This window comes from Coenobita brevimanus, chromosome 103 (genome assembly GCF_032717465.1).
Source record: "Coenobita brevimanus isolate Jiangsu-jjx chromosome 103, ASM3271746v2, whole genome shotgun sequence".
Lineage (NCBI taxonomy): Eukaryota > Metazoa > Arthropoda > Malacostraca > Decapoda > Coenobitidae > Coenobita > Coenobita brevimanus.
Genome location: NC_137056.1, coordinates 25,330,474 through 25,348,801, shown reverse-complemented (window position 1 = coordinate 25,348,801; position 18,328 = coordinate 25,330,474). Strand labels below are relative to the sequence as shown.

Genomic DNA, 18,328 nt, shown 5'->3' with positions numbered 1-18,328 from the left:
TAAACAATCAAAGAAAAATTAACAATCTTCTCTTCCCAGTCACATATCACCTCTCTTTTAGCCAAAATTAATCATAATGTGTGATACTTAGAGAGGATAATTACTCTGCCCTAAAAGCCTTACGCCATATCCAGGGACAAAGTGACCTCGTTCATGGGTAATCACGGCTGTAATGAGGCGGTAGCCCGTCCGCCCGTGGCATGTAATGATCCCTGGTTTAATTAAGAGAGGAATGTTTCGATAATTTCAGTTTCTGTAATTAGTGTCTCCTTCACAATGCTAAAATCTTTTTCTTTTTTAAGGGAGAGGAGAGGGAGTGAGTCATTGCAATTGGAGGACAGGAGGGAGAAAACTATGGAAGCTGGGAGGGAGGAATGAGGATAGGGAGGGAGAGGGAAAGGAAGGTGAAGTATGACGTGGAAGGAAAGTAAAGTAAGGGGAAGGACAGGTGAGAGAGAGAGAGAGAGAGAGAGAGAGAGAGAGAGAGAGAGAGAGAGGAATGTGATGTGGGATGGGGAGGGATAGCAGGTGGTGGGAGGATTTGGGGAAGAAGGAAGGGGGGATAGTATAAGTTATTTGGTTTGATTATGTTGGCTATTGGAATGTCACACACACACACACACACACACACACACACACACACACACACACACACACACACAAATATACTTTTTCATCCCTTTCGTGTCTTTTCATCGTCTTCCTTTAGTTCTAACAGATTCACGATTTTCTTCCTTTCGGCACTACAAATATCTCCTTAATAACCTCTCTTCATTCTCACCCGTTCGTTATTACAGATCAGAGGAAAATCTTCTTCCTGAGTTTTGTCCTTTCCGCCTGAATTTCACTGTTCTTCATCCTACTCACATTCTTTCGTTATCATGTTACACTCACTCTCAGAGATTCATTATTGCTCTTCCATTTGAAACTCAGATGTCTGCAGCTTATCGTTTTGTTTAGATATTGCCTCTCACTCTTAAACCTTTCTGTCCGATGACTTATTTTCTTATTCATTTGCATGTTAGGTTATGATTGTGAGGCATTCAGGATTCCGGAGGCTTGCAGGGTGAGTGAATGAGTGTGTGGCCCATTTCACCGGACTTACTGTTGATTACTTTTCTTCTGTCATGGTTTTCCCTTCATACTGGATCTTACCTCATCTTACCTGTCGTTGGGAGAAAGGAGCATGATTGATGACGATAATGATGATGATACCATTAAGATTCTATTCAACTTAGGACAGATGTCTAGTACTGAAGAGGTAATGAAGACCATATCTTAATTCTCCATTTCGCAAAATCTCTCTTAGGCTGAATATAAAAGTCTGGAGGTAGCAAAGATGTAGTATAAAGTACGCAATGGCGAAGTTAGCAAATTTGTCGTTCTTTCCATATCAGACTTTGGTTTGATCTCCCTCTCGTTTTCACTGTTTTAATTTTCTTCATTTAGGCTTTCTTCCGGCCTCATTTTCCTTAGACATCACCCTCTCATATTTTCACTGATCCATACTTTTCTCATTTCTGAACTTCGGTTGTATCTCCCTGTCTGTTATTCTTCTTAACCCTTTCACTGCCAAAGCCTTTGTTTTTATCATCCCTTCACGCCTGTGGGTGTATATTTAGGCTTAAAAAAACTGCCTTTTTCCTTGCAAATTGCAAAATTATGTCTGGCTCTACTATCTATGGAGATACAAACCCATGACTGAGTCCCATGTAATCGGTACCATTCGAAGAAGGGCGAATGCTAAATAATGACTGAGGTAAAAGAAAAAAAAAAATAGCTTTCATAAAAAGGAAAAAAAATCAAAGGGGTTATTTGGCAGCCTAAATAGCTTGATAACTGCTGTGGAGTCTATAGGTGACTGACTAACAATACTGGGTTTCATTTCAGTTACTAAGTTTACTGGTGTGTGTGTATATATATATATAGATATATATATATATATATATATATATATATATATATATATATATATATGTCAAATCGAAGGGGTTATTAGGCAGCCTCAATTCCTTGATAACTGCTGTAAAGCCCAGAGGTGACTAACAATATTGGGTTTCATGTCAGTTACTAACTTTACTGGTGTGTGTGTATATATATATATATATATATATATATATATATATATATATATATATATATATATATATATATATATATATATATATATATATATATATATATATATATATACATATATATATATATATATATATATATATATATATATATATATATATATATATATATATATATATATATATATATATATATATATACTGTATTCACACACACACCAGTAAACCTTCTCTACGAATTCGTTGACTAAGTCAAAATCTGCCCTGTTTTACCGGCAAACTTCACATCTCGCCACGTATCTGGCCTTTTAGCTTGCAGTCTCTTGAAGTCCAGCCAGTCAGCCTCTTGTTCTATTTGTTATCCCTTCTTTACACTTGACCTGCCCACAAGAATGTCTGTTCTTTTATAACCTCAGTAATATCTTTGGCTTTAGTCTGCTCTCTCACCCAAACTGATCTCTTCCTGTCTCTCAAAAATATTCCCAACATTCATCTATCCATTGCTCTTTGAGAATGGATTTTTAAAATTTTCTATTGATTTTGTCAGTTTCCAGGTCTCAGAACCGTACGTCATATCTGGGATTATACTGTTCATTTGTGATATACGTTCCATTTCATGCATACTGGCAAGCTACTTTTCATTATGTCTCTGTATTTGCTGAAAGGCTTTCTATCAACTTGTAATGCATCGTTGTACTTCGTTTTCATGTTTTTTTGTTAGTTTGTTAGTTTTTTAGTTAGATGAATGTTTGCCCCTAGTAAATGTACTCCTCAACTTCTTCAAGAATCCATTCATTTGTTTTGATGGTGGTCTTTGGTGTATTTGCAGTGAGCAAATACACCTTCAGCCCTACTTTGAGTCTTTCCCTTCTTAGGCCATTTAACATTTCTTGTAATGTCTCTGCTGTTTCTGAGATTAAAGGAATGTCATCTGCAAATCTTTAATAGTTTAAGTTTTCTCCAACTATGTTTCCTCCTTTGTTCTCCCATTAAAACTTTCTGAAAATGCTTTCAAGACATGCTGCAAATATATTTGATGAAACTGTAACACCTGGTCGCACGCCGTTCTCAGTCTCATTTTTCTGAGTCATTACATAACCTATCTGTTGCAACTCCCTCTTTGTATATGTTTTCGAGCAGTTTACAAAGTTCTCGTTTACTACTTGTTTGCGGATTGAACTTGTTATATGCTCCGCAGAGTCGAATGCCTTTTCGTAATCGACGAAACCTAATCACAGTGGTTTATCATATTCCATAGTTTTTTCAGTTACCTGATGCATTGAATATGGAATGATTATCAGTAGTCAAATACCAGCATGGAAATAATGTTTGTTCAGGAAGTTGGTTTTCTTCTATATTTGTTGTTCTTCTGTTCGTAAGGATTGAAGTGAACAGTATGTAAATAACTGATAATGAACAAATAAGTTGATAATTATCAAGATCTTTTGAGTCGCCTTTCTTGTAATGAAAAATAACTCTTGTATTATTCCATGTATTGGGAATTTTCTTTCCCTTTTTATATTTGGCAAATAAGTGGGTGAGCCTGGTTTGAACTTCTATCTATCTATCTATCTATTGCCAGACGCCTCAATCCCGTTTGGGGTGGCCACAAACAAATCGCCTCCAAGTCGCCCTGTCCCCCGCCATTTCACTGCCCTGCTCCCAACTCACACACCCCTCTCTCATATACCTCTCCACCCCATCCCTCCATCTCATCCTCGGCCTCCCCCTCCCTCTTCCCCCCTCCACCTCTCTCACATACACTCTCTTCGTCAGTCTTTCACCCTCCATCCTCTCTACATGGCCAAACCACCTCAGTGTGTTCCTCATAACGCTTCCTATCACATCCACATCCACACCACAATGCTCCTTTATATCCTCATTCGTCAGCCTGTCTCTCCACGTGACTCCACAGGCTCCTCTTAAATAACTCATTTCCACTGCTCTCACTCTTGACTTGTGTCCTTCCAACAATGTCCAAGCTTCACTTCCGTACGTTAGAGTTGGTATCACAATACTGTCATGTAGTAACTTTTTCACTTCCATGCTCACTTCCCTGTTTCTTATCACTGCTTTCAAGGAACCAGCAACCTTTCTTCCCTGCTGTACCCTTTCAAGCACTTCACCCTCCAAACCTCCATCCTTACTCATCACACTACCCAAATACTTAAACGTACTCACATTTTCCAATTCCTCACCATCTAACCTCGCTGTACATTCACTAACTTCACCTCTCTCAAAGACCATCACTTTACTCTTCCCTACATTCACCTTTAAATTCCGTTTCTTACACACTCTCTCAAACTCATCCACCAAGCCTTGCAGCTCCCCTTCGTCTTCACTCAACAACACAGTATCATCTGCAAACAACAGTACAGGGAGTTTCCAAACACTATCCTCTCTCACCAGGGCCACTCCAACATCCACTACCCTACCTTGTACCTCTTTTATTACCCCATCCATGTACAGATTGAACAACCATGGAGACATGACACATCCCTGTTTCAACCCAACTTTCAAGGAGAAAAATTCACTTAGTTCACCATCCACACGCACTGCAGCCTTCGCACCATCGTACATACTCTTCACAGCATTCAACAACTTCCCATCTACTCCATATATTCTTAACACTTTCCACAATCCTTGTCTATCCACCCTGTCATATGCTTTCTCCAAATCCATGAAAGCCGCATACAACTTCTTTCCCTTTTCTAGAAACTTTTCCACTAAAGATCTAAGAATGAATATCTGATCTACACAACCTCTTCCCTTCCTAAAGCCTCCTGTTCTTCTCCAACTAATTTCTCTGTTCTTTCTCTAACTCTGTCTATAAGTATCCTACCATACACTTTTCCTATTATACTAAGAAGACAAATGCCCCTATGATTACCACACACTTCTTTTTCCCCTTTTCCTTTGTACAAGGGACTAATTATACCTGACTTCCAATCCTCCGGGACTCTACCTTCCTCCCAGGCCAATCTGCACATCTTCCACATCCATTCTACTACTATCTCTCCCCCATGCTTCAGCATTTCACCACACACTCCATCAATTCCTGGGGCTTTCCCCGATTTAACTTTCTTCATTGCTTCCACAACTTCTATCCTACTGATTTCTTCCTGTCTTCTCACCTCCCTCCTTCTCCCTGCCATTCCCCAGCCACTTATACTCGCATTACTTCCATCCTCTACGTTCAACAATTCCTTAAAATGTTCTCTCCATCTGCTCACTTTTTCTCCCTTCTCCACTAGTAATCTACCATTTTTATCTTTCACTCCCCTGCTAACTTCACTTCCACCTTGTCTTACTCTTTTCACTTCTCTCCAGAACATTTTCTTACAGTCCCTCCACTTTACACTCAAATTCCTTCCAAATTCCTCATCCACTCTCTTCTTACTTTCTCTTACTAATCTTTTCACCTCTCTTCCTTTCCACGTATAACTCTCTCTTCCGCCTCTCAACTTCTTCCACTCCCTATTTCTCACCCATTCATTGTATGCTTTCTTCTTTTGTGCCACAGCCTGTTTCACCTCTTCAGTCCACCACGCTGTTCCTTGCACCCCCCCTCCGCCTTCTCTTCCTTCCACACACCACATCACATGCTGCACATATTTCTTCTGTAAATATCTTACACACACCTTCCACGTCTCCCATCTGCTCCAATTCATATTTGCCCAATCGTTCCTCCACTTCTCTCTTATACTCTGCCTTTTTCTCATCCTCTTGTAACCTTTCCACTCTCCTTGCAACAACTCCTTCCTCTCGTCTTTCCCTTCTTCTATTCCTCCATCTCACTTGCATCCTAATTCTGGCCCCCACCAAGTAGTGGTCAGAAAGTCCACTTCCCCAACCTCTATACACTCTTGCATCCTTTACACATCTTCGCATCCTAAATATAGCAATTCATCTGCTACTATTTCATTTTCTCCTGAGGCCGTCCTTCTTTTCATAGTTTTAGACAAAAATTTACTTTTTCTGGATTTACCTCTGGTATTTCGCTTATGCCAAATGAGAAATTAGCTAGAGGTAATACTGAACTGATCCATGAGTTCTATATTTCTTTGAAAGATTCTTTAGTTCTAATCTCCATCTTCTGTCTCTGCACTTTATGACTTCACCATTATTATATTTCAGTGTTACATATATATATATATATATATATATATATATATATATATATATATATATATATATATATATATATATATAAAGAGAAAGAGAGAGAGAGAGAGAGAGAGAGAGAGAACCTGGGTGTTCAGGATATATTTTCAGTTTGTAAAAGATTAGGGCACATAAGGCAGAAAAAAAGTGCAGTAAGTGTCATCCGAAAGGAAAACGTACGTATTTTCTAATAAAACCTCTGGAATGACAAGCGGATGGGTGACGATGGCCAGCCTAAAGAGGACCAAGCTTTGTCAGTGACCGGAAGTGAGTTCCGGCAATAAAATTCTCCAGTGCTACATTCCACCCAAGAACCATAGCCCTGGCTTAATAGTATTCGAAGCCTTAGCATTTCGTGTGAGTAGGCTCGTAATTTTAGCACTTTTCATATTTTCTGCACTTGATGGCCTTTGACCCCTGACCAAGTGGATATAGGTCATACCTTTACGAATCACACTTGTAGTACTCATTAACGATATTAAGCATGTAAAGTTTCATTCGATTCCATCCATCCATTGTGGAGCTAGAGAACTTGAAATTTGTGGAATGGCCCACCAGAGGTACAACTAGGTGGCGCTGCCTGCGACTGGAATTGAGTTTCGACACTAAATGTAATTTTTGTATGGAGGTACTCCAGTGCAACATTTCACCCAAGAATCATGGCCCTGGCTTTTTTAATCTTCGGAGCCTTAACATTTCGTCCAAGCATAATCGTGATTTTAGCTCTTTTCACTGTTTTCGCATTTGATGACCTTTGTCCCCTGACCTGGCCAATGTAGCAGATGGGTGTACAGTAGAATGTTGTAGTACTCATCAATGTCAATAAGCATGCAAATTTTCATTCGATTGCATCTAGCTGCTGGGGAACTAGGGGAGGGAGCATTTTTGAAAACCAGTACTGGTTGCCAAGGACGTTGAGGCCAATCATCACATTGCTGCCACTCGAAAACCAGAGGAGAGAGGAGAAAAATGGATGGAGCACTTTCGACAGGGAATGACCTCAAGATTACACTTAATGAAGCCAGAGCTTTCTATGCCCGTTAGTATTGCTTCTACGGCTCAAAACGTGAAAAGTTCGAGAAAAGCGGGTTTTTGCCCGTTCCTAGGCAACGAGTGGTTGCCTAGCAACCAAAATCTTGCGGACACGGCTAGGTCATAGACTAGTCATTGTATCCAAGTTTGGTCGGAATTGGGTAATCCTGAAGGGTAGAAGTGTCTGCCACATTTAAACAAAAAAGAATACAAGAAGGTGCTTGGATCTCTCTTATTTGACTTCAGAAATGAACTCCCATGGAAGACGTATGTTTATGACTTAGAGAATGAGATGGAGGCAGGGGAAAGGTTTGGAAAGTGGAGAGATGAAATAGGGTACTGGGGTTTGACAGTAAACTTGGTTGAAATAAAAAGAAAAAAAGAGATGTTGTCTAGAGTTGATGGCGATACTGTCAAATCAGAGGGGGTGTGGCCATGTGCACCTTGGCACAAAGGTGTGGGGAGTAACTCCATCTTGCGCAGTGTTTGATAAGAGGGTGCATAAGAAACGATGTGGTATTTGAGATAGGCTTCAAAATAATGCCGATTTCTTTTGTGCGGGTTCTCAGGGAGAGCATGTAGAGACCGAGAGGCATGAAAGGACTATTCTTGCTGGTGAGTCTCTTGAATGTGTGAAGAAGTTTTGATATTTGAGGGATATGTTATGTGCTGAAGCCGTGGCTGGAGCTATCTCTGCGGCTATGGTAAGGAGTGGTTGGTTGAGATGCAGAGCGCTGTTGCCTTTCCTTACATTAAGAGGGCTCTCCCAGTCTGTGGTAAAGGATTTTGGTCTGCAGCATGAGTTAGGAGTGTATTAATATATGGTAGTGAGATTTGGGCAATAAAGGAAGAGGTTATTTGTAGGCTCAAACGTAGATAAATGATAGTGATAAGATGGATGTTTAGTGCATCCATGAATGAAAGGCCTGGGGGGTTAGGACTGCAATCAAAGTGTTTAGATGTGGGACGAGACATTAGTGTTCTGTTGAGGAGAGGTAGAGTGAGATGGTTCAGGCATGCTGAGAGGATGGAAGATGGCGACTTGGTGTGGAGGGTGAAAACTGTTATTATCGATGACAGGTTTACGAGAGGAAGACTAAAAATTAAAAAAGACCTGGGGCGAGGTCATAGAGAGTGACCTCAAGAAATAGGGACAGTAGTGCGAGACTGCCAGAGACCAAACAGCATTAGGAGCTGCCATTAGGTGACCAAGTATATCATACAGTCATGTTGGAACCTATATAAATGAAACGAATGTGTGTGTGTGTGTGTGTGTGTGTGTGTGTGTGTGTGTGTGTGTGTGTGTGTGTGTGTGTGTGTGTGTGTGTGTGTGTGTGTGTGAAGAGATAGAGTAGAGGAGCTCCATGGACAGCTGACGTAGTAGATAAGTGTCAAAAAATTGTGCGCATTTCTTTCATACTTTTTTCCATTTTTTAAAAAATGAGTTTGCTTGACTGACGTTAACGGCATTGAGGAGATCGGACGCCAAATGTCGCAAATGTCAATGAATTTTTTTTTTTTTTTTTTTTTTCATTCAGCTTCCTGCCTTTCTCATTCTAACTCACGCCTTTTTTCCCGTCCAACTAACAACATTTTCTTTTTCATTGGTGTTACTTGTTTTGCTGCACATCTTTATATTCTCTCCCGCCCTCTCCCACCTACCTTTTCCCTCCTCCTCTCCACCGTTATCTGTAGTCCTCACCCTACCAACTTTCTCTCCTCCTTTCCTGTACCTTTTCTCTCTTTATCTGGTTCTCTTATCTATCAATACTTCTTTCCTCTTCATTATCAGTTTCTTCACGTGTGGCTTCTCTCATCACCCCCTCCTACATCATTCTCTCGCTTGTTCAGTCTTTTCTCCTTCCCACCCTCCCTCCACTGACACAGATGTAACCACCCCCTCAGGTGATGGACGAGAGGTGGGATGGTGACGTGAAGGAATATGGTGCCGTCAACATCACCGGGTTCCGTATAGTGGACACATCCACACCTTTCGTGAGGGACTTCCTCACCACGTGGTCAACACTCGATCCTAACCTATTCCCCGGCGCTGGACATCAATATATCTCGGTGAGTAAGTTTAGCCAATTGGCAAGGTCCTATTATTAGTATTGTTATACTACTACTACTACTACTACTACTAGTACTACTACTACTACTACTACTACTACTGCTGCTGCTGCTGCTGCTGCTACTGCTACTACGACTAAATAATGATGATGATGATAGTGCTGCTGCTGCTGATGATGATAATTAGTTGACCTTTCGCAGCCATGTTGGTGACCTTGACCTTGACCGTCAGTGCCCATTTTCGCCCTCTTACAAGATTTTGGCCACATCTTGATACCCTGAAAGTTTCATGTTAATGGTTCCAGCTATTCATATGATATTTTATTTATCCACACACATACAATGCCAGGAAGCCAACCTCTCAATGGAGAACATTAGCACTCTGCTCGTTTACCACCCACGTTGAGAAGCGAGCAAAGTGGTAATGTTTTCAGTTGTGAGGTTGGCTGGCTGGCTTTGTTTATGTGTGTGTTGCGTTCTGAATTTGTATCAAATCAGAAATGGAGGTGCAATATTAGATGCCGAGGAAAAACTTTCTGGCTACGTGGGTGGTGAGATCCCATCGTGAGACGGCTTCTATAACAGTTATCATTTTTTACGGATATATCGTGGCAAACTCCACACTAATTATTATTATTATTATTATTATTATTATTATTATCATCATCATCATCATCATCATCATCATCATCATCATCATCATCATCATCATCATCATCATCATCAATATTTTTATGTCAAACACAGACAATGAAAGTAGTGCCAGGATAAGTGGCTGCGAAATGGCTGGGAGAAGGAGGGAGGTGAGAAGAGACGAAGATATCAGTAGGATGAAAGTGGCAGAAGCAATGAAGAGAATTAAAATGGGGAAAGCCCCAAGAATTGATAGAGTGTGTGGTGAAATGACGAAGCATATGGGAGAGATAGTAGAGGAATAGATAAGGAAGATGTACAGAATGGCCTGGGAGGAAGGTAAGGTCCCGAAGGATTGGAAGTCATGTATAATTATTTCGCTCTACAAAGAAAAACGGGAAAATTAAGTGTTTGGTAATCACAGAGGCATTTGTCTTCTTAGTGTAATAGGAAAAGTATATGGCAGGATACTTATTGTCAGAGATAGGGAAATAACAGAGGAATAAGTTGAAGAAGAAGAGGGAGGTTTTGGGACGGGAAGAAGTTATGTACATCAGATACTCATCCTTTGGCTTTTAGTGGAAAAGTTTCTAGAGAAGGGAAAGAAGTTGTATGCTGCCTTCATGGATTTGGAGAAAGCATATGAGAGAGAGGATAGACAAGGAATATGGAAAATAAAATGAATGTATGGAGTAAATGGGAAGTTATTGAATACTGTGAAGAGTATGTATAAAGGCGCCAAGGCTGCAGTACTTGTGAATAGTGAATTGAGTGATTTTTTCTGTCTGAAAGTCGGACTGAAACAGGGATGTGTTATGTGTCCATTGTTGTTGAACCTGTATGTGGATGGGGTTACAAAAGAGATACAAGGTAGGGCAGTGGAAGTTGGAGTGGCCCTAATGAGTGAGGAAGCAGCGTTTGGAAACTTCCTCTACTGTTGTTTGCAGATGATAATTGTGAAGTGAACACGAAGGGGAAGTGCACTGCTTGGAGAATGAGTTTGGGAGACTGTGGAAGAAACGGAATCTAAAAGTGAATGTTGGGAAGAGTAAATTTATGGTCTTCGAAAGAATTATAGCCAGTGAATGTTCAGTGAGACTGGATGATGAGGAAATGGAAAATATGAGTACATTTAACTAATTGGGTAGTGTAATGAGTAAGGATTGAGGTTTGGTGGATGAATTATTTGAAAGGGTACAACAAAGAAGAAAGGTTGCTGGTTCTTTGAATGTAGTGACAGGAAATAGGGAAGTGAGCATGGAAGTAAAAAAGTTGCTGCATAATAGTACTTTGATACCAACTCTAACGTATGGAAGTGAAGCTTGGACCTAGCTGTAAGGACACAAGTCAAAAATGAGCGTAGTGGAAATGAGTTATTTGAGAGAATTACGTGGAAAGACTGACTGACAAATGAGGAAGTGAAGGAGTATTGTGGTGTGGGTGTGGATGTGATAGAAAGCTTTAGGAGAAATACACTGAAGTGGTTTGGCCATGTGGAAAGGATGGAGAGCGAGAGACTAATGAGGAGAATGCATGGGAGTGAGGTGAAGGGGGGGAGTAAGGGGGAGGCCAAGGATGAGGTGGAGGGATGGAGTGGAGAGGTATATGTGAGAGCTGTGTGTGAGATGGAGGGAGGGCAGTGAAATGGCAAGGTACAGGGCGATATGGAGCCGATTTGTTTGTGGCCATCCTTTACGGGATTAAAGCATCTAGGAATAGACAGACAGACAGATAGATAGACAGATTATTTTTATTATTATTATGATGATGATGATGATGATGATGATGATGATGATGATGATGATGATGATGATGATGATGATGGTTGTTGTTGTTGTTGTTGTTGTTGTTGTTGTTGTTGTTGTTGTTGTTGTTATTATTATTATTATTATTATTATTATTATTATATTATTATTATCAGTCCTGCGAAGAAGAATTATAGCACTTTCGGCAACTCGCCTTATACCATTGCATGAGATTCAGACTGTGTGTGTGTGTGTGTGTGTGTGTGTGTGTGTGTGTGTGTGTGTGTGTTTATGCCTTAACTCCTCGTAGAATCTCTGATGGATTTAAATGAACATTCCCAGGTGAATAGTTTGGTTGCTCCGAGGACCCTTCACTATATGCAGTTTTTCATCCATGATTTCCAGCCGAGTCACCCCCTTGCCAAAATAAAACTCAGAAATAGTGAAAAGGAGCAGATATGGCTTTGATGTCTTAGTACACTCTTTTTACGTAAGAAACAATGAATCAAAGGCCAGAAGACCATAAGATTAATCCCTGTAAGAAAAAGCAAAAAAACAAGGTAAGGAGAGCCAAATTCAAGATCTGTTCATTTGCAGATGTCTACACACTGAATTTAAATGACTGGAGGCCACAGACAGTAAGAAATGCAGACAGAGGGTAACATTTCTAGAGCTGAACTGTTGCATTCATGAAGGACTGGAAGTAATGGTTAACTCTTGCATTAGACAGTTGGACCTAAAGGAGATGGGAGTGTATTGATAGTTGGGTGCAGTGTGCATGCCGTAGTGATGGAGGGATGCAAGCAGACAATTCAGAGGTGTGGTGACCATAGCTGCAGTGATTGACAAGAGTAAATAATGCAACAGTGCTGCAATGAGACAGAGGTTAAAGGGAGCCAGTAGAAGGAGGAGAGTTAATGAGACGAAAAGCCTTTGACTCTACCATGTTGAGAAGACCCGTCTGTAGTGATTCTCCCCACACACATTAGAGCTGTACTCTACACAGGGAAAAATTAAACCCATGTATAAATTCAATAACTGTGCAGGCATAAAGAAGGCACAGAGTCGCCTTAGCACACCTAATCTCTCGGGAGCAGATTTTACAAGAGAGGAAATATGATCTCAGTTTAAATCGTGAAAGAATGAAACCCCCAAGAATTTTTAAAAGGTGATGCAAGATTGAGTTGGGTGTTGTTAAACATTAGGGGATACTCCTCTGGAAGATTTTGATGAATGGAAAGATGTAGGAACTGAGAGAGGGCAGTGTGTGGAAACTCCCTGTACTGTTGTTTGCAGATGATACTGTGTTGTTAAGTGAAGACGAATGGGAGCTGCAAGGCTTGGTAGATGAGTTTGGGAGAGTATGTAGGAAACAGAATCTAAAGGTGAATGTAGGGAAGAGTAAAGCTATAGTCTTCGAGAAAGGCGAAGTCAGTCAATGTACAGTGAGGTTGGATGAGGAGGAAATGGAGAATGTCAGTGCGATTAAGTACTTGGGTAGTGTGATGAGCAAAGATGGAAGTTTAGAGGGTGAAGTGCTTGAAAGGTTACAACAAGGAAGAAAGGTTGCTGGTTCCTTGAAAGCAGTGATAAGAAACAGAGAAGTGAGCATGGAAGTGAGAAAGTTACTACATGACAGTATTGTGATACCAACTCTAACATATGGAAGCGAAGCTTGGACCTTATTGGAGGGACAGAAGTCAAGATTGAGAGCTGTGGAAATGAGTTATTTGAGAGAAGCATGTGGAGTCACATGGAGAGACAGATTGACAAATGAGGAAGTGAAGGATCGTTGTGGTGTGGATGTGGATGTGATAGGAAATGTTAGGAGGAATACACTGAGGTGGTTTGGCGATGTGGAGAGGATGGAGAGTGAGAGACTGACGAGGAGAGTGTATGTGAGTGAGGTAGAAGAGGGGGAGAGGGAGGGGGAGGCCAAGGATGAGATGGAGGGATGGAGTCGAGAGGTATATGAGAAGGTGAGGTGTGGGTTGGGAGCAGGGCAGTGAAATGGCGGGGGACGGGGCGACATGGAGGCGATTTGCTTGTGGCCACCCCTTACGGGATTAAGGCGTATGGCAGTAGATAGAGAGAGATAGAGAAAAACAACAAGATTACTTTTACACTAATCAGAGATATGAGCTAAGTCAGACATTAGGTGTGCCATAGCCTCATCCTTTGTTTGTTGAAGCAACTGCTGAGATGGAAGCTGCAGGAAATGAATGGAGAGGTGAATGGTGGAATCATCGGTGTATGAGTCGATAGGGTTAGTTGTAGTGCTTAGAAGGTCGTTGATGAATAGAAGGAAAAGAGGAACACCACGAATGATACTTCTAGGAGAAGAAGGGTGGCCGTCTACGACAGTGGCTATATAACGACCAGGAAGGAAGTTAAAGATGGAAATAGATAGAGGGAAAGAAACCGTAAGAGGACGGTTTGGATATTAAAGATCTATGCCAGGACAGTTTGGTTTGGATATTAAAGATCTACGCCAGACTTGATCGAACATCTTTGACATGTCAAGAACAATGGCAAAGTTTTCGCCAAAGTCCCAAAAGGAGGATGACCAGGAGTCTGAAAGGAAGGTGAGAAGATTGCCGGTGGAGCATCCATGGCAGAACTCATATTGAAGATCAGAAAGAAGGTTGCGACAGGAAAAGTGCTTTATTTTTTATTTTTTCTTAAGAACTAATTTAAAAACTTTTGAAGTACAGAATGTTAATGCTGTTGAGAGATAGTTAGAGGGCTGAGAATGGTCACCCTTCTTTGAGACAGGCTGAATGTGAACAAACTTCCAGCAAGAAGGAAAGGTACAGGTTGACAGACAGAGACAAAGGAGATTGCCTAGGCAAGGTGTAAGCACAGAAGCACAGTTATTGAGGACAACAGGAGGGGCTTCATCAGGTCCATTAGTCTTGTTATAACTAAGGCCACTGATGACAGTAAATACATCCATTGAAAAAATGTTGATGTCTCCCATGAGGAAGTCAAAGGGGGGAATAATGGAGGAACAGCACTGGAATAGCCTAAAGTGGAATTGGAGGAGAAAATATGAATAAAGAGTTCTGCTCTATCAGTAGAAGAAACAGCTACAGAACCATCTGAGTGGAAAAGAGGAGGGCAGGATGTTGAGGTATTTTTGTTAGAAAGGTTTTTGCAAGGTGCCAGGAGCAGAAAAAATCTGAGTTGGAGCATTCAGAGCATTTAGTATAACTGAAATTATTTTTAGCAGAGGAAAGACCAAACTTAGCACAATTCCTGGCAGAAACATAAATGAGATGAGATTCAGGGGTGGATTGGCTGCAGTACCTTTTGTATGCCCTCTCCATTTGGGCTGCTTTAGAACAAGCAAGATTAAACCAGTATTTTTTGCATTAGTCACAGGATGAGAGAAAGGAATGAATGCTTCCATGCCTGAGAGAATAGCCTCTGTAATTCATAAGGCATGCGCAGATGGTTCTTGTGCATGAAAACAATAATCACTCCAAGGAAAATAAAATAAGTACCACCTGAGGCCCTTCCAATCAACAGCTCCAAAGTGCCCCAGCCGACACTTCGTGGGAGAGTCCACAGGCCCTACCGGAGCAATAGGACAAGATAAAGTGAAAAGGTTGTGATCGGAGGAGCCCAACGGAGAGAAAAGATTAACTACATAAGGAGAAGGATTAGCTGTAGGAAGAGGTCAAGTATGTTGGAACTCTCTCCAAGGCTGTCAGAGAAATGGGTTGGGTGCTGTATTAGCTGCTCTAGGTCATTAAGAATAGAAAAGATGTAGGCTTGTTCACCAGGTGGATCAGTGAAAGGAGATGAGAGCCAAAGGTGGTGGTGAACACTGAAATCGCCTAGAATGGAGATTTCAGAGAAGGAGAAATTGATAGGATGTCTTCCATCTCAGAAATATGATAGTCAAAGAATTTTAAATGGTCAGTAGAATTAGGACATAAGTAAACAGCACAGACATATATAGTCAAAGAATGGCAGGATAGCCTAAAACAGAGAGTAGAGAATTCAGAATACTCAAGTTCAGGAACTTGAGAGCTAGATATGCTGTTGCATACATATTCACAACAGCCACTTTCAGCTTTGAAATAAGGATAAAGAAAGTGGGAGGATACAGAGAAGGGTTTGATATCAGTCAGCCCAGACAGCTGAGTCTCTGTAAGGAAGAGAAGGTGAGGTTTAAAAGAGGAGAGGTGGTGTTCAACAGAGAGGAAGTTAGGGGAATGGTTGTGAATGCTTTCAGAAACGAAAAACTGAGTCAGACAGTGGGTCCCAGCATCTCATTTGGTCGTCACTGGGAGAAGAGCGAATGGTTGGGGGTTTTATGGTTCCCCTCCCCCCCCCCCAGGGACTCAGACGCTTGGCGCTGAAACGCCATTTCAAAATTAATTTTCAATAGGAAGTGTAGTGTGTAATGTGCATGTAGTTTTGTGTGGGACAGTTAGATGAACTTGTATTGGGGAGCATTCTTATCTACTCGCTGTGTTACTGAATCAATAAAAAGGTTCAGCAAAGGGAGATGGTCAGAAGCTAGTCCCAACAGAGAGAAAAAAACACATCCATTGAAAAAATGGTAATACCTGCCATGAGGAAGTCAGAGGGGGGAATGATGGAGGAACAGCACTGGAATCGACTAAAGTGGATTTGGAGGAGAAAGTATGAATAAAGAGTTCTGCTCTATCAGCAGAAGAAACAGCTACAGAACCATCTGAGTGGAAAAGAGGAGGGCAGGATGATGAGGTATTTTTGTTAGAAAGGTCTTTGGCAGGTGCCAGGAACAGTAAGAATCTGAGTTGTGGCATTCAGATCATTTAGTACAACTGAAATTATTCCTAGCAGAGGAAAGACCAGACTTCGCACAACTCCTGGCAGAAACATAAAAGAGATGAGATTCAGGGGTGGGTTGGCTTTGTTACCTTTTGTGTGCTCTCTCTATGTGGACAGCATTAGAACAAGCAAGATTAAACCAGTATTTTTTGCATTAGTCACAGGGTAAGAGCAAGGAATGTGTGCGTCCGTGCCCAAGAGAATAACCACCGTAATGCACAAGGCACTTTCAGATGGCTTTTGGACATGGAAGCAATAAGCACTCCACGGAAAATCATAGAAGTACCGCCTCAGATCCTTGCAAACAGAAGCTCCAGAATGCCACAGGCCCTTCCGGCGCAATAGGACAGAATAGGGTGATAAGGCTGTGATCGGTGGAGCCCAACGGAAAGAAAAGATTAAGGCACAAGCAGAAGGAGTAGCTGTAGGAAGAGGTTAAGTATGTTGGAACTCTCTCCAAGGCAGTCATAGAAGTGGGTCAGGTGCTGTACTAGCTGCTCTAGGTCATTAAAGATAGAAATGATGTAGGCTTGTTCACCAGGTGGATCAGTGAAAGGAGATGAGAACCAAAGGTGGTGATGAACATTAATATCACCTAGAATGGAGATTTCAGAGATGGAGAAATAGATAGGATGTCTTCCATCTTAGAATTATGATAGTCTATGAATTTTACATGTTCAGTAGAAATAGGACATGAGTAAACAGCACACATATATTTAGTCAAAGAATGACAGGATAGCCTATGGCAGAGAGTAGAGAATTCAGAATATTCAAGCTCAGGAACATGAGAGCAAGATATATTGTTGAAAACTTATACTGAACAGCGACCTTTGGCTTTGAATAAGTATAAAGAAAGTGGGAGGATACAGACAAGGGTTTGGTGTCAGTCATCTCAGACACTTGAGTCTCTGTGAGGAAGAGAAGGTTAGTTTTAGAGGAGGTGAGGTGGTGCTGAACAGAGAAAGTTAGAGGAAGAAAGGCTGTGAATGTTTTCAGAAATGAAGAAAAGCTGATTCAAACCGTGGTTCCCAGCATCTCGCTTGGTCGTCACTGGGAGAAGAGCGAATGATTGGGGCTTGTTTGTCCCCCCCCCCCCAGGGACTCAGAGGCTTGGCGCTGAGATGCCATTTCAAAAATAATTTTCAATAGGAAGTGTAGTGTGCAATGTGTATGTAGTTTTGTGTAGGACAGTTAGGGGAACTTGTGCTGGAGAGCATGCTGGTCTACTCGCTGTGTTACTGAAACAATGAAAAAGTTCAGCAAAGGAGGATGGTCAGAAGCTAGTCCTGAAGAGTGATGAAATGGGAGCTCCAGTTCTCCCTGTCATCAGCTTTTTATCCACCAGGGGAATGGACTCTCATCCGTAATTCAATGTTAAGGAAGTATGATCCCCACCCCCCAGTGAATCTTGCAGGGTCAGCCGCCTCTCGGAAGTATACATATTATAAAATTTGGAAAAGTGAGAACATGGATTTCAAAGAAACTTCCGAGGTCATTCACCTTGTTCCGTAATTAAATCTTCCACCATTTACAAATTTCCACCATTTCTTTTGGGAAGCGGTCAGCTATTCTCCAAAACTTACAAAAAATAGAAAATAGGGGAAGGAGGGCAGATATCGCTTTTATATCTTAGTACATGTTGTAGAATGGGTTCCCATCCACTAACTACCACTACTACTACTATTACTACTACTGCTGCTGCTGCTGCTGCTGCTGTTACTACTACTACTACTACTACTACTACAACAACAACTACTACCACTAATGCTACTGCTGCTG

General features: G+C 41.3%; 1 protein-coding gene across 1 annotated transcript in view; it reads left to right on the top strand.

Moving 5' to 3' along the window:
- Window positions 1-18,328, top strand: part of LOC145415652 (glutamate receptor 1-like) — a 1,336,600-nt gene that overhangs the window by 824,801 nt on the left and 493,471 nt on the right. The window contains exon 6 of the mRNA XM_080284869.1: window positions 9,180-9,344. Within this exon, the coding sequence (XP_080140995.1) occupies window positions 9,180-9,344 (165 nt within the window). The remainder of the gene's footprint in view (window positions 1-9,179; window positions 9,345-18,328) is intronic.